At 40.8% G+C, this 16,173-nt stretch overlaps 1 protein-coding gene across 1 annotated transcript in view; it reads left to right on the top strand.

The window, feature by feature from the left end:
• The window catches only part of LOC111155510 (chromosome unknown C10orf67 homolog), a gene marked incomplete at its 5' end in the record, with an annotated part of 80,575 nt that overhangs the window by 45,857 nt on the left and 18,545 nt on the right, over window positions 1–16,173 (top strand). Inside the window, 3 exons of the mRNA XM_022515683.1 lie at window positions 3,991–4,123; window positions 5,249–5,307; window positions 12,120–12,185. Of these exons, the coding sequence (XP_022371391.1) occupies window positions 3,991–4,123; window positions 5,249–5,307; window positions 12,120–12,185 (258 nt within the window). The remainder of the gene's footprint in view (window positions 1–3,990; window positions 4,124–5,248; window positions 5,308–12,119; window positions 12,186–16,173) is intronic.

Below are 16,173 nucleotides of genomic sequence, written 5' to 3' on the forward strand. Positions count from 1 at the left end.
CTGATTAAATAGGAGTATACATTTCACCCAGCTCCCGGGGACCCCAATAAAATGTATGGTGCCAGTCTCCCACCTTGATTAAGGGCAAGGTAGAGCGGTCTGGGACTGGCGTGCATTTCAGGAACATGGACATGAAGGCCGCAAAACAGATCATGAGTTATACAAAGTAAACTTATAGAGGATACTTTTTTTTTTTTTTTTTTAATCATCTAAGATTTCCTAAAACTCCACGCCATGGAGGTTCTGGAAGAGATCTTTTTTTTAATTTGAATTTTCATCTTATACAACTGCTCCCTCTGGTGGTTAAAAAAAAAAAAAAGCTTGAGCCACCAAGCATCTATTAGATTTGGAAATCCCAATTCGGAGAACGAATTGGAGAACTTCAAAGTTGCGGTGGAGAGAACTTGAAACCACTCGAAATCAGCAAGCTGAATAAGCAGTAGGGAAACACTCTAGTTCATTCTTACCGACAGTCCAATTACATGAATAGCTTTACAGTTAATAGGTAGTCACAATATCTCTCTCTAGAATGGTTTTCGAGAAAAATCTGATGAGAATGTGATCGCAAAGGAAAACTTTAATAGACAGCGAGCTTAAATCAGATTTATAACAAAATGGAAATCAGGAAAGGGAGCTCTTCAAGTTATAGAAGCCTCATCTCTCCAGGCTTGATGTCGAATATCCCTCCCGAGCACCGTCACTCAAGGACTGAGCGTCATTTCCAGTTCAGCTCTGTAGGAAACCGTCGTGACGTACCCATCTGTCCCTGTGGCTCTCTGGTTGCGGTGCTGTCCGGTGATCAGTCCCCTGGAGGCTCGCTCCCGGAGGCTGGCCTGTCAGAGCGCATGCGCCCGTGTGCATGTCTATGTCCGCACACGTGCCCATGCATTTTAATAGCGATCGGAGTTGTCCGTTTTGAAAAGACTTCATTTTTCCCCCCTTACTCTCCCATAAATGACCTGGGCAATCATCACCCTCTTCCCCGCCCCACCCCCCAGAAGGGAAAGTAACTGTTTGCGGCTGACAGCTCTGAAACAGAGCTGTCCGTCAAGAGTGGCGGCTCTGCAGGGCTGCACCGCCCCAGTGCGCCACTTGCCTGGCTGTCACTCACTGGGAGAGCACCTGCTCCTCTCCACGACTGTCAGGCAGCGTGGGCACGCATCAGAAGCCTACTGCAAGCCCCAGCAGCAAATTGAGATGTCCAAGCACCGGGGAGCCTGCGGAATTGCGATACCAATAAGGCAGAAGGGAGACTGCTGAGAGGCACATGCGGGCTCTGCACAGGGCTCCTCACCCTTTATTGTGCCTGTGGATTCCCCGTGGCTGCAGTGAAGACACGGGTTCTGACACTAGGTCTGGGCCGGGGCCTGAGATGCTGCGTTTCCCATACGCTCCTGGGTGAGGCCGGGGCTGTGGACCACACTTTGAGTAACAAGGCTCTACCGTACACCAAGCGTTCGAAAATGATTCTTTCGCGACCTGTTTAGGATTCCGAAACCAGGGAACAGGGATCGTGCCCCGTCTGGTGAATGGCGCCTAAGCCACCGCCAGAAGTCCTCGTTTTCACAACGTGATAGGAAAACTTTGTCAGGTTCCTTTAGAAATTTAAAATTCCAGAACGATCGTGGATCCCACACGATCTCTCTGCAGCTACAATGCCGCTTTAAATAGCTACATGTAGTTAACCACCTTTTAATGATCTCCCTCCTTTTTAACCTCGGTTTATTAACGCAGTTTATTTTAGAGAAGTCTCATGGTTTAAATAAGCCAAAAACTAGTGGTGTGGGCAGATGGTAGAAGGAACACCACCACAAAACCTGCCACTCAGAGTGTAACAGATGACCGTGGCAGCCCAGAACTATCCCTTTGTTCATTTTGCTAATGAGTGTCCTCATTGCTGGGGGAGTCTGAATAGTTAATTACCTGCAGTTCCTGCAGCTGACAGATGGTGGGGACAGAGCTAAAGATTAACCTCACAAGGACGGGGTCTGTGTAGATGGATATGAAGAGGAAAACCGTCCAGTTGATTGTGTTTTCCTTGTTTCCTGCTTTTATACGAGAGTTTTGGAAAACGCACCGAGGAAATAGCTGCCACCACTTACACATTTTATGCTTCGTGTGATTAATTCAAATAGGTCTTGTTTAGTTTATGATAATGAGGGCTCCTGTCATAGGATATTCTTATTATGTTAGTTAGGAAATGTATGCTTAAGACTTTGGAGACAAATATTGCTTGTTTATTTGTTTGTTTGTTCGTTTGTTTAAAAATCCCTTTTTAGTCTATAAGTACATTCTGTGATGGTTTCAAATTGAACTGTGTGGGACTAGAAATTAATGACTGGGGTTCTTCCTTTATTCCAACAGTGCTGTTTATTAACTATTAGATTTGTCAGTTCTCATCAATTAAGAATGAGTTGGGCTCAAATAATGTAAATGAAGTGGTGGGTCAAAATCACGAAGATTTGTATTGGTTTAGTGCAAAACTTAGCGTCGTTTTAAAAATTAACTCTGATGTGACTAACTTCATTAGTAGGCAGCTTTCTGTTGAAGGTACTGGCTTTATTAAATGTACTGCAGAAATTGTAGCCACTCGTTTTCCTTCTGAGCCATTATGATCACAGAGTAAAACATTTTAATAATTTACTTTTGGATCTCTCTAAATTTAAATAAAAATACAATTCTGAAAGGAACCCAGTATATTGGGAGTGAAGATTCTGTTTTTGAGAGATCTTATTTTTGTGTATTGGCAATCATGGCATTGCGGCGAAAAGAATACATTATAATTGGTCTGAAGATTACTTCAACGTTCGAAAGCACTTCTGTTAACTATATGAATTCTGAAGCAAGGCATATAGAACCTTCTATTTCTTTTAACATAATAATATAATGACTTTTTAGCGTGCTCCTTAATATTTTGAGGTCGCGTGATCGTTTAATATTTTACCATCAGGAAGTAAAAAGTTCTGCACCAGCTTCCCCAGTCCATTACATCTTAATTAAAAAAAAAAAAAAGTGTGGCAGTAAAATCCAGACAGCCATAAGCGAGAGTATATTCAGATGTTTTTCAATAGCTTTGAAACAGACAAGAAGAAGAAGAAGAAAGGAAGAGTAGCTGTCCCAATAAGCTTCTATTGCGTAAGAAAAAGCCTCTCCCATAATAATGGACATGGCAAGATTTAAACAAAAGACGCACATAATAAAAATGTAAATGAGTTTGCTTTACTAAAACTATAACTTTAAAGTCCTTTGTTGTAAGTTATCCTGAAACCTTCTTACAAGGTAATCGCTGTTTGCATAGAGATTTAAACCGAAGTCTTCAATAGCATTAAACGCCTGCACAGTCCCCAGTGTGACAGGCATGCAAAGCCACGTTAATGTTCAGAATATGAATTGCCTCTGGGTGGCTCCTCTACCAAGCCGAAAACCAACTGTGTGGATATCCGCGCGCCTGATGGGCTCCATGCGGCTCCCAGCCTGAACACGTCACCGCTTTGACATGTGATGTGCTCCTCATGACACTGGCAGCGCCGACACTGGGAAATGCCACAAAGGCAACAAGCCCCCCTCCTTAGCCGCGCACTTTGCCACCCCCTGGCGCTGCCCGTCCCGGTCCCCCCAGCCTGCCTAGTTACAGGCGGACAGCGCTTCAGACACACACAGAGGGAAGTGTGGGTGGAGAGGCCCCAGCTGCCTCCCCGGGCGCAGCCTCCATAATGAATTGACCTGAATGATGAGGGCACACAAACAGTATGATATGCATTATTCCTGTCAATAAAATGTCCCCATGTGCTGTGGTCTTTGTACAGACTGTACTGCGGCCTTTCTCCCAGCGAGCTCTATTTAATCTCCTTCCTTTTTACTATTCATATTATAAGTGTGTAATAGAATTCAGAAAATTATATGATAGCTCTTCTGCATCTCTATTGTCTTGTGTTGCATATTTAAATGCTTGGCTCTCTGCTTAGAGACGCGGATCTCCCCATCTTTCAGGACGCTTTTGCCAGAGAGACGATGCTAGAGAGGGAAAATCTGGAGTACAAAGTGGCAAACGAGAGAATGCTGCAGATCATTGCAGAGCTCGAAGAAGCGATCAGACTCAACCTAAAGGAAAATTCAGTACTAGGTAACCTTTTACAGTCGTTTTTGAGAAAAACCTATGCATCGGACACTTCATGAAGTCCGTGGTGGCAGTCATCTTCACCGAACATCCGTTTGCTTGGTTATTTACGTGTACAAGATCGGCTTGATAGCCATCTTTGGTTTTCATTGAAGATGGCATTCCTTGCTTGGGAAAGACGGTTTATTTGTGGTTATATTCTTGTGCCATTCTAAATCAAGGTGTTTTCCACTCCCCCCCACCCAAGTTGAGCGCTGACCTTTGAAAAATGTACTAAGCAGTGCTCTATTTCACTTAGAAATATTATAAAGGAAAGAAACTTTTGCTGATTCCTGTTTCACATGCTTGCTTATCTAAAATTTGTAACCTTTAAGTACTCAAGCACACAGATTGGGGTATGCTTTGTGGAGGAACTGAGTTGGCCCTTCAGGAAAATATGGCACTATTTACTATGGAATGATCTTCAATTTTGGACAAATTAAAGTACAAATCGTCATGCGTATGCCTCATACTCCCCTTTTTTACATACCATAAGCGTTGGTAAAAGTTCCATTTAAATCATGTGTTTTAAAGTATTTTTTTCGCCTACTGTTATCTTTGTATTTCTGTTACTTACATGATGTTCCCCTTACCTGCAGGGATGAAAAGCAATGAAGAAGCAATTAAAAAAAAAAAACACTTAACAGCAAAATATTGATGAAATCAGATAGATTACAGTATCCATTGACTATAAAATATACCATACCAGTGTAGTTTCATTTCCCTTCTAATGTGGTGTGATACCGCTTTTTCAGGCTTTGGTAGTTGAGTCACAAAGTGCCACCTGCTAAAACACTTTGCATTGGCTGTGACTAACAGCAAAAATGTCCATTGCTAGTATCGATCAAAAGCTTTCAGCCCTCAGCCACACTTGGATCTTGAACTTAGTTCTTAATCCCTATCTGACCAGCCTTCTGAACAGCAGGAAGAAGGCTGTGAATGTCAAGGGCAGTTGTGAAGGTCACAGTCCTGCTAGGACTTGTGTCCACCATGCCTGCCAGCAGTGTGCAGCCTGCCCTGAAGCAGGGAGCTTGAATACAGCGCCGTAAGCTTGTAATTTCATGGTTGGCCTCTCTTTCCTTTTGTTTACAGAAGATGAAATTATAACTCTGAAAGAGAAGGTAGAAAAGAATCATAGAACTATTCAAAAGGTACTGTAACTTTTTACATTGACGAACGACTCTTTTACATTGAAATCCCGGCACAATGAGTGAGATCACACTGTGTCCCGCTTGTCTTGGGGTGTGGAGAGAAGTCCATTTCCGTATTTAATCTCTCTTGTGATTTGGGTAAGGTCTCTGGTAATCAATAAGGATTCTGCCTTGAAAATGAATTAATGTACAGATGGTTCTTTTCTTTGGGATAACTGAGTGTCTACCTTGTTGACTGTAAGGAACTGGAAAGTAATATGACACCAGGGGTCCGAAGATGTGCTTGTGGGAGAATTCTATTATTAAGAACGAGCAATCTTATTTTCAGCCCAGATGGGGCTTCATGTTCATTTTTGTGTTTGCACTTGAACTGAGCTTATGCTATGCAGGGAATCTGCATTTTGAACAGGATTTCTTTTGGTGTCAGCAAGGTCAAGGTCTCCCAAGGCATCCAAGGCAGGAGGACCACAGCAGTCCCGCCCTCCAGCACAGGTCGGGCTCCCCTGCTTTGGGCTTTCTTAACTCTCTGTGATAGCATCCCATCCTAGCTATCAGCACATTTTCAGTGAAGGGCCATCTTCCCTGCCGCACTGCTAGCCTCACGAGGGCAGAGATGGTAACATCTCCATTTCTGGAATATTCCCAGTGCTGAGCACAGTGCTTGGTGCACACGGGCAGATGCTCTCAGAGTGATTCATAGAATGAGAATGCATTTAGAGCTCAGGAAATTTACAGGTGAAAATGTGTATTTACATCCCTGACTTATTCCAAATAAACATCAATGTTCTCACCAAATCGAGTGCCAGTTTGAAAATGAAAATTAACTGAAACTGGATAACATTCAGTTTTAATGAAACATTCATTCCTGCAGAGGCACTAGCTGTGTTTCCAGCGAACAGCCACCTGTGCCTAAGTTTGGGTCCAAACTTCAAGCTGATTTTACAGTTCAGGGTATTCTTGGGTTTTCAGTAAAATTACTCTTACAAACTATTATTTTTTTTTAAGATTTTATTTATTTATTTGACACAGAGAGAGAGAGATCACAAGGAGGCAGAGAGGCAGGCAGAGAGAGGGGGAAACAGGCTCACCGCCAAGCAGAGAGCCCGATGTGGGGCTCGATCCCAAGACCCTGAGATCATGACCTGAGCTGAAGGCAGAGGCCTAACCCACTGAACCACCCAGGCGCCCCTACAAACTATTTTTTAAAAACTTGGTTACCCCGAAGGGTCAGAGATGGGGGATGATTTCTCTGAAAACCAGACCCATCACAGGGGTTTGAGGAGCAAGTTCATTTTCTTGCACTTCCCCCTGTTTGCAGTGGAGACAGCAGGAGTCCCATCCTCGCAGAGAAAACAAGAGTCTGTGGACAGACAAGTTTAGCCTTCTTGACATCAATGTCGACAACTGAAAAGGTAGTCCCAGCTTTCCGGTGTCACTTAGCCTCCAAGGAAGGTTTAAATGTTTCTAGAAGTGTTCAGTCTATCCTGTCACTGGTAGAGATGAGTTGTGGAACCTTACTATTCTCTGCAAGGAGCACAAGAAATTAAAGCAAAAAATCTGACTAGGAAACCACTAATTAGAAAGAAACATACCCCTTCGAATGACGAGTTATACCCTGTGTGAGCGTAAAGATTTCAGTTAAATGCATCCTCAGCTTCCTTAGGTCTGCACCAGCCAGTGGTAGCCCCGTGTGTCTAGTTGAACATATGAATTGTATCTGGTACAACTGAAGAACTCAGTTTTTAATTGTATTTCATTTTAATTTTTTAATTTAAATTTATTGAAAACTGATACTTGTTTCAGTTTATTGGGAAACCTTTATGTATATTTTAAATAACTTGGTATGTGAATCTGCTTTTTCTTCTGTAAACTTTATGCAATCTAAATACAGATCGGGTATTTCTGATGAAGTTTTAGCCCCCACATTGAGATATGCTGTATGTGAGAAGTACACACTGGGTTTCAAAGACTGCATTTAAGTGAAATATCTCAGCAATGCTTTTTAATATTGATTATTACACATTGAGATGATAATATTTTGAATGAGTATTTGGATAAGAATATATTATTAAAATTAATTTCTCTTACTTTTTTTTAACAAGGCTACTATAAAATTCAAAATATATACATATATATATATATATATATATATATATCTTATACCATATTTTTAATTCACAACTCTCTTCTAGGCAAATATAGCAGATTCCTAGCCTGATTGATCATTTCTTAAATCCTTTCTCTTTTCTTTTTTTCTTTATATGTACTGGACCACCACAGAAACATTGAATACAGGCACAATTTGGTATTGAGCAGAAAGACTCTTGAACCTTGGTTTCCTCTTCCATTTCCGCCACTGTGGTCCCTTGGGCCAGTGCCTTATCCTTCTTCCTGTCTCTCACAGGCTTACTGTGAGGGTAGAATGAGATAATGCGCGTCCAAGTGCTTTGCCGATTGGAAAGCACGTCAGGAGTTGTTGAACAAATGCGAGCTGATATTTACTGGTTTGGTTTCCAATATCCTCCACTAAATCAATTAATTCAGTAATGTTTATTAAATGCCTTTTAGTGCCAGGCATTAAGCTACTGTTGAGATACAAAAATCACACACACACACACACACACACACACACAGCCCTGCTGTAGAGCAGATTAAATCTAGAGCAAGAGACAAAAATCCTAGGGCTGTGTGACGTGGACTGTAATGGAAGTATGTACATAGAGAAAAGATGTCTAGCTTTACCTGGAAGGTTCTAGAAAGGCTTCACACACAGTTCCACACCTATTTCACACTCCTTCAGTGGAGCTGATCTTTCCAGGTAGGTAGGAGGGTAGAAGCGCTGGGTTCAGAGCGTGAATGCGTAAGTGTGAGATGTGTTTGTGGACTTTTTTGTGATTTGATATGGCTGAAGCATGAGGTAGGAATCCAGTGAGCCATGTATGAGCATTTGTCTTGGGGCAGGAAGAGGGGGAAGGGGTGAGCAGCTCAGAAGCCCCTGAATAAGACACACGTTGTCTTGTTTATCCCTGGATTCAGTGAAAACGAAGTTGGAAAATGGCCTGTAGCTGGTTAAGTTGATCTCTTGCCACCCACCAGGGCTTAAAGCACTGTCTATTATGATATTCAGTAACTTTCATGTTAAAATTCCAATAATCTAATAACAGCTGAATCTGTATTCCAGCCATGGCCATAATACGAATCCTTCTGGGAGGGAGTCAGCCAGAAGTCAGAGATGACAGCCCGGGGTGTGGTCAGCATCAGGAGGCAGGGCAGTGGAGACTGAGTACAGATTGCTCTGGGCCACGTGGGGGAGCCCAGCGTGGATTTTAAGGGGTCCAGGAAGGTTGGAGGAAGGAGTCTGAGCTGACTCCCAGAAGAGTGGTTCTAATAAGCCAGGAAGGGGACATGGGAGGTGGGAAGGGTCAGAAACATGCAGAAGGGAAGTAAGTGCATGTGATTGCCTACAGCTGAGGGTATGTGAGAGTCAGGGGTGTCAAGAAGCAGTGCTCGTGGCAGGGATTATTAATCATGCCAAGGGATTTGCATTGCCTTCTGAGGCCATGGGGGACCTTTAAATGTTGGGGAAGGATTGGATTCATGTCTCAGAATGAAAATGAGTGGGAGGAAGGAAAATCTAGAACCAGAGAGACCGGTTAAGAGGTTACTTGGATAAGCCAGGGAAAGTATAATCTGAAACAGAAAGAGGACAGTGATGCTGGGGATGACTGGGAAGGATGAATTCTAGGGATGTTTAGGCAGTAAACTCTACAGTCATTGATATGGTTGAAGCAGGAGAGGTAAAAGAGAAGTTAAGGCTGGTGAGCATTTGAGTGAAGATGAGAACAGGCAATGCGGAAAGCCAGAGAGGGGACATCCTGGAAGCAAAGCAAGGGGGAATTTCCTTTGCAGTGTGTCCTGCCACCAGCCATGCTAAAGGCTCAAAAGGGAAGATTAGGCAATTAGTCTGGCAACAGAGTGACCCCCGTGATATTAATGAGAGTGATTTTCCTGGAACTGTAGGAGCAGGTGAGAAGCTGGGTGAATGCAGAAGTGGAGACAGTGAGCGTGGGCAGCTCTCTGGAAGTTGGGCTGTGGATGGTCAGGGAGAAGTAGGGGAGTAGTTGGAGAGGGACGTGAGGCTGAGGGAGGAAATTTTTTAAAGAAGAAACTAGAATATTTTTGAATGATGCCAATGGAAAGACGAACGAGAGTGGAGACATAGAGCAGAAGAGGTCACTGAGAAGAGTAATCTAAGAGGCAGGAAGGATTGGGGTTAATGGTCTTTGACACCCAGTGAAAATTTGGTGACACTCCTTTTCAGACCAAGGTATGATGATTCAAAACAGAATCTTTTCCTTTCCTTCCACCTCATTCCATTACTTCCCCTAACCCTGCCATCAACCCTCCCACCTTATCAACTATACCGCTGTGTTCCTTCAGAGGCTCCTGTCTAGCCAGTCCCCACTGTTCTTCAGCCCTGCTCCCGTGGAGATGGGTCAATCCTTACCTGCTGGTGGCATTTCCAAGTGTATGGGGTTTTAACCCAGAGTGGATGCACCCTCTCTCTGTCTATCATTTTACTTGGATCTAATTAACACCCTTTCCTACTATCCCCTACAGCTCTTCTAATCTTACCACTACTTTTCTTAATTTCCATATTCCATCCTCCATGGTACTTTCCAATTCACAGAAAACATGGCGAACACTTGGATTTTTTTTTCCCCTCTGCGTTCTCTTCCTCTGTGCCTTATCTTACCTAGCCTTACCTTTACTTGTTTTGATCCAAACAGGATCATTCTTCTTTGCCCTGACTCATCCTTCCATCTATTCCCTGAATCATCTCTTCCTTCTCTTCTGGAACTTTCTTCATCAGCCCCTTTCACTCTTATGCCTTTTAAAATTTCCCTCTAGCCTAAGACATGGTGAAACCATCATCTTGGTGCTATCCATTGACCTTAATCACACCTAACCCATTGCCATTTACTGTACTTCAAATACTATTTAAAAGAAATCTGTGTTTACCAGTCCCCTTTTCATTCCCCCGATGCTAGTTTTTCCTGTAGATAAGGTCACAGTGAGATTCATATTGCCTTTGATCCTTCTTAGATTTTTTCCTTCCTGAATTATCTGCCATATGTGACAGGACTACTGGCTGTGTCATAGACTCTTCTGCAGCAATGTTCACTTCTGATTTGTCACACGATTCTTCATTCCTTCCTAAGCAATATCTGTCAGTGGCTTCTTCTCCTCCATTTTCCACTTGAATGCCATTCTTGGGAACTCTGTTTATCCTTGGTCTTCCTCATTTTCTCTCTAGCTAACGTCAGCCTCTCCCATAACTGGCACGCTTGCTTACCAGTGACTTCCAAACTTCCTCTCCTGCTTTGTGATTACCCTGAACACCCTATCTCTAGTTTCAACTCTGTTTTCATCTTTAATTTCAATGTTACACGCACTTCAACAGTCCCCATCCATTTCCTATGGTAATTAGGAGTTCTCTCTGTGGCCCTGCGTACCTGGGACTCTTTGCTCTCTTACAGTCGGGAACTGTCTTGTTTATATTCTTAATCATCAGACTTAAAAAATGTTTGCTGAAAAATTCCTTACATATGCATCAAACTCACTGTCAAAACTTGAACTCATTACACCTTGAATCTGGATTCTGCTGTTTTCCCCCACTTAAGTGAATGACTTTGATTGTTCATCAATCCCAAGAACAGATGAGAAATTGAGGGTCAATCTCTACTCTCTCCTTTCTACTTTATACCTGGTTGGTCACTTGATCTGATTATAATGTGGTTGCTGGGATATGTGGATCTTCATGCTTTTTAACCACCTGAAAATATGGCTTATTAACATATTTTCTTATGTATTATGGTCATTTTTCACGTTGCTCTCCTACCATACTGTAGATGCTCCAGAGGACAGTTTCTGTTCTACTTCATTTCTGTAACTCCGTAGACGAACACAGACCTCCTGGCATCCAAAAGGTGTTCCATTCATGTGTATTAAATGATGAATATATGAATTAATTGAGTGGATGTCAGAACCAAGGTTTGAAGTTTATCAGCATATATAACTGACATACAATATATGTATATAATATATCACTGATATATATTATATGTCATATACATATATGCACATATATATTATGTAACTGATATGTAATACATAATATATGATATATATCATTGATAATACATATCATGATATATATCAGTTATATTATATCAGTGTATATAATGTAATGTAGTATAAATATACACAAATGGTAAATAATCATTGAAGACAGTGAGGCAAGTCATAGGAGTAGAGTGTCTGCTCTTTGATGGTTGTTTTCAGCTGGCATGAAGAGAATCTGATGTGCACAGAAACAGAACACAAAAAACTAAAATAAAAGAAATGGGTCCTATAAAGAAAAAGCACAATTGCTCTTCTTGACAGTCTCTACTTACTTTATTATATATATATATATTATATATATATATAATATATATTATATATATATATAATATATATATATATATATATATCGATGCACATTTTGTTCGGGTAGTGTGAGGAAGACTGTAAATAAATTGGCATTTCCTGTGTGTATATTGTTTGCTTTTCTAGTAAAAATACAGTAATTATATCATAATATATTATTGTTACATGATAATCTACAGACATTTAAATTTTCTAAATCGTATTGGAATCCCCTTTTCTCCTGTTTAAAATCAAAATATGTGTTGCTAAATTCTACTGAGGAGGAATTTTAGGCGTTCTGTTCTTTTCTTTAATCAAAATGTAATATTCTTCTCTTTTAGCTGTTTGATGGTAGAGACAGATTACTGTGTGAGCTTGATTATGAAAAAGCATTAGTTCAAGAAATGGTAAGGTGATTTACATTATTTCCTAATGAATTTGAGATCAGGAATTCAATTTAATCATGAAAGCTTTATAAACTTTATCTATAAACCATGGTTTCCCCTTGGTCAATCTAAGTGCATGCCTAATTATAAGCTTTTTAAATTGAAGCATAGTTGAGACACGATGTTATATTAGTTTCAATTGTGCAACATAGTGATTCGGCGGATGATTCCATACATTCAGCTATGCTCACCATCTTAAGTGTGGTCACCGTACGACGTTGGGACGGTATTATTGACACTATTTCCCATGCTGTACTTTGCAACCCTGTGACTTATTTATTTTAAAACTGGAAGTTTGTACCTCTTCATCCCCTTCCCCTATTTCTATAAACATTTTAAAATGATCATTGTAAGACAACAGTTTGATTAGTGCTATGATAAACGTAGTAAGCTGCTCCATAGAGGAATCTTCCAAAAGAAATCGTGTTACCATTTAAAGCACTGTCCAGAGATTTTGAGTTTTATAATGGTGATTAAAACACACACACACACACACACACACACACACACACACACACACACACACAAAATAGGAGAGCCCACTATTTTGAAGGATTTGCTATTTTTAGTTACAAATTGCCATAAGTGACAACAACAAAAAAAGAGCCCAGCTAGATATTTTGGCATTCTGTGTTAGTCTCATAAGAAAACACTGCCTTTTTATGTTCTTTTAAGAGAACTTTCCAGACGGCTGCTCTTTTATTTTATCTGTTGACTACCCACCCCCCAGTCCCCGCCACCTCACCCCCCGCCCAGCTTATGTTGGTGTACTTTGGCTTTCAACTGGTCACCACTAGTACGTCTTTGTTACAGGAAACTGACTGTGTTTATTATAATCAAAAATAAAACACAGCTTGACTTGCGTTCCAAATGTGCTTGAAAAGAATATGATACTGTTTAGAAGAGAAAAGGTTGTTCATAGGAAGTCAACACCACTTCAGATATTGAAACATTCCCTTTTTTACAGCTTGTCACACTTTGTGCCAAGTCATGACTGTTTCCCTAACTCTGTTTTGTTACTCTCAGCACCATGTGTTTTGGGTTCCTTGTCATAGAAATTAATGCAAGACAATGCTCCGGGACGACAATAAAGCCTTCTATGAAACCAACTTGGGAATGCAGGCAAGGAAAAAAATTATGGTTAGCTGTTCACAGAAACCATGTGCTGAAAAATAACATTATTTTGAACTCTTTACTTTTAGATACCAGACCTATAAAAATCGCCTCCATTATTTGAGTATATAGTTGTTCGATTTCATCTCTCCTCACCCGCTTCTGTCATTTTTCTGAAGTCTAGGAATTGCTTCTCTGAACAAACTAAATGTGCACATTGTCATTAAAATTGAAAATGTTTTTATAGAATGGGAAGCAAATGTCATATTGTCACTTTGTTAACAGCGTCAGAGAAATAATCCGATTCCCTTGAGTACCGATACTGTGAACAGAACCCATAGTCCTACTTGGCCTCGTTATTTACACCGTAAGCTGTTAACTGTTAACTATTACATTGCCCACAGGGGAACCAATCACGTTTTATTTTGTTGTTTAGAAGTTTGTGGAGCACCTCACTTGTTGCCAAGCAGCAAGATCTTGCATCACAAACCTCGCCCCCTCCCACCCGCCCTGCTGCACAGGAGCCTTGGGCATGCTCAGAATTGGTTTAGGGGATCGTGATTTCCCGACAGGGAGTCTGCTTAAGGTTCTTCTCATGACCAACTCTCCATGGCAGACCTTTGGGCCCAGCAAGGTCACCATTGGGCGCCCCCTCCCTCCTACCAAGGCATTCAGTTGCTAACTCAGGAGGAGGCTGGCTCTGCGGCTGTCTTGGGTTTTCTTTGTTTCTTGCCACGGTACTTTTTTCCAGAAATGAAGGTTTCTGGACTGATGATTGCATCTAGATGGAGAAGTGGGAGACTAGGTGGAGTGGATGCAGTTATTTTATAGAAATGTACAACTTTCTCACGGAAGGGATTTTGTTCATGCTTGTCTATTATTGTTTTCCAATGCAGTTTATTTTCTGGTCTCAGTAAGTGTAAGTAAGCCATGAAATTTGGAGTGATGCTATCCTGCGATTGGCTTGAGGGGAATAATTTTGTATCTTCCTGTGATTTCTATGTGTAGTGGCTTTCATTTATCCGTTTTAAAAATTGAGATGTGATTGCCCAGAACATTGTATTGGCTCTAGGTGTACAACAAAATGATTTGATATATGCATATACTGTAAAGTGATCACCACAGAAAATCTAGTTAATATCCCTCACCACGCGTAGTTAGAAAATTTGTTTTCTTGTGATAAGAATGTCTGAGATTTGCTCTCTTAGCAATTTCTCAAATACACAATACAGTATTCTTAACTATAGTCACCATGTTGTGTATTATATTCCTAGGACATTTATTATGATGAGAAGTTTATGTGTTGTGATCACCTTCATCCATTTTGCCGACCTCACTCCACATCCCACCCCTGGCAATCACCAATCAGTTGCTTTAAGTTCGGTGTTTTAGATTCCACATATGAGTGATGGTATGGTATTTGTCTTCCTCTGATTTATTTTAACTTAATGTCCTCAAGACCCAGCCATGTTGTCACAAATCGTACGATTTCCTTCTTTTTTATGGCCAAGTACTATTCCATTATAGATACACCACATTTTCTCCATCCATCATCTGTTAATGGACACTTAGGTCGTTTCCTTTTGGCCATTGTGAATAACAATGGTTGCAGTGACCTTGGGGCTGTAGAGAGCTTTTTGAGATGGTGATTTTGCTTCCTTCAGATAAATGGTCAGAAGTAGAATGGCTGGGTCATATGGTAATTCTATTTTTAATCTTTTTGAGGAAACGCCATACTGTTTTCCATAGTGGCTGAGCCAATTGACATTCCCACCAGCAGGGCACAAGCACTCCATTTTCTCCACATTTTTGCCCACCCTTATTATCTTTAATGATAGCCATTCTGCCCAGTATAAGGCGATAGCTCATCAATGGTTTTGATTTGCATTTCCCTGATGATTAACAATGCTGAATAGCTTTACATGTACCGGTTGGCCATTTGAATATCTTCTTCTAAAAATGTCTACTTAGATCATCTGCCCATTTTTTTAAAGATTTTTGCTTATTTATTAAAAAGAGAAAGCATGCACACACATGTGCACATATGCACATGAGTGCAGGGAGGGACAAACAGACTCTAGACTGAGCAGGAAGCTGGACATGGGGCTCGAACCCATAAACCCAAGATCATGACCTGCTGAAACAAGGAGTCAGACACTCAACCGCCCAGCCACCCCGGTGTCTCGATCATCTGCTGATTTTTAATTGGATTATTTGTTGTTGTTGTTTTTAATTTTTTTTGGCCATGGAGTTTTATGAGATTTCTATATATTTTGAATATTAATCCCTTACCAGATATATGATTTCCAAATGTTTTCTGCCATTCCATACGTTGCTGTTTTGTTTTGTTTATTGTTTCGCTGTGCGGAAGTTCTTGAATGCGATGTAGTCTCACTTGTTTATTTTTTATTTTGTTATTTGTGCGTTAGTTGTCATATCCAAAAAAAATCACTGCTGAGCCCTATGTCAAGCAGATTTTCTCTTATTTTTTCTTCAAGGAGTTTTATGACTTCAGGCCTTATATTTAAGTCTGTAATTTATTTTGAGTTAATTTTTAAGAGTGACATAAGATAGGGGTCTAGTTTCATTCTTTGACATGTGAAGGTGCAATTTTGCCAGAACCATTTATTGAAGAGACTGTCTACTTTATTGAGTGTCCTTGGCTCCTTTGTCAAATATTAGTTGACTATTCATTTGGTCTATGTGTCTGTCTTTATGCTAGTACCCCAGCTGTCTTTATGCTAATATTGTTTTGATTACTATAGCTTTATAATATAGTTTGAAATCATAAAGTGTGATGTCTTCAGATTTGTTCTTCTTTCTCAGATTGCTTGGT

The sequence above is a fragment of the Enhydra lutris genome, unplaced genomic scaffold, assembly GCF_002288905.1.
Source record: "Enhydra lutris kenyoni isolate GAN:26980312 unplaced genomic scaffold, ASM228890v2 scaffoldscaffold42, whole genome shotgun sequence".
Lineage (NCBI taxonomy): Eukaryota > Metazoa > Chordata > Mammalia > Carnivora > Mustelidae > Enhydra > Enhydra lutris.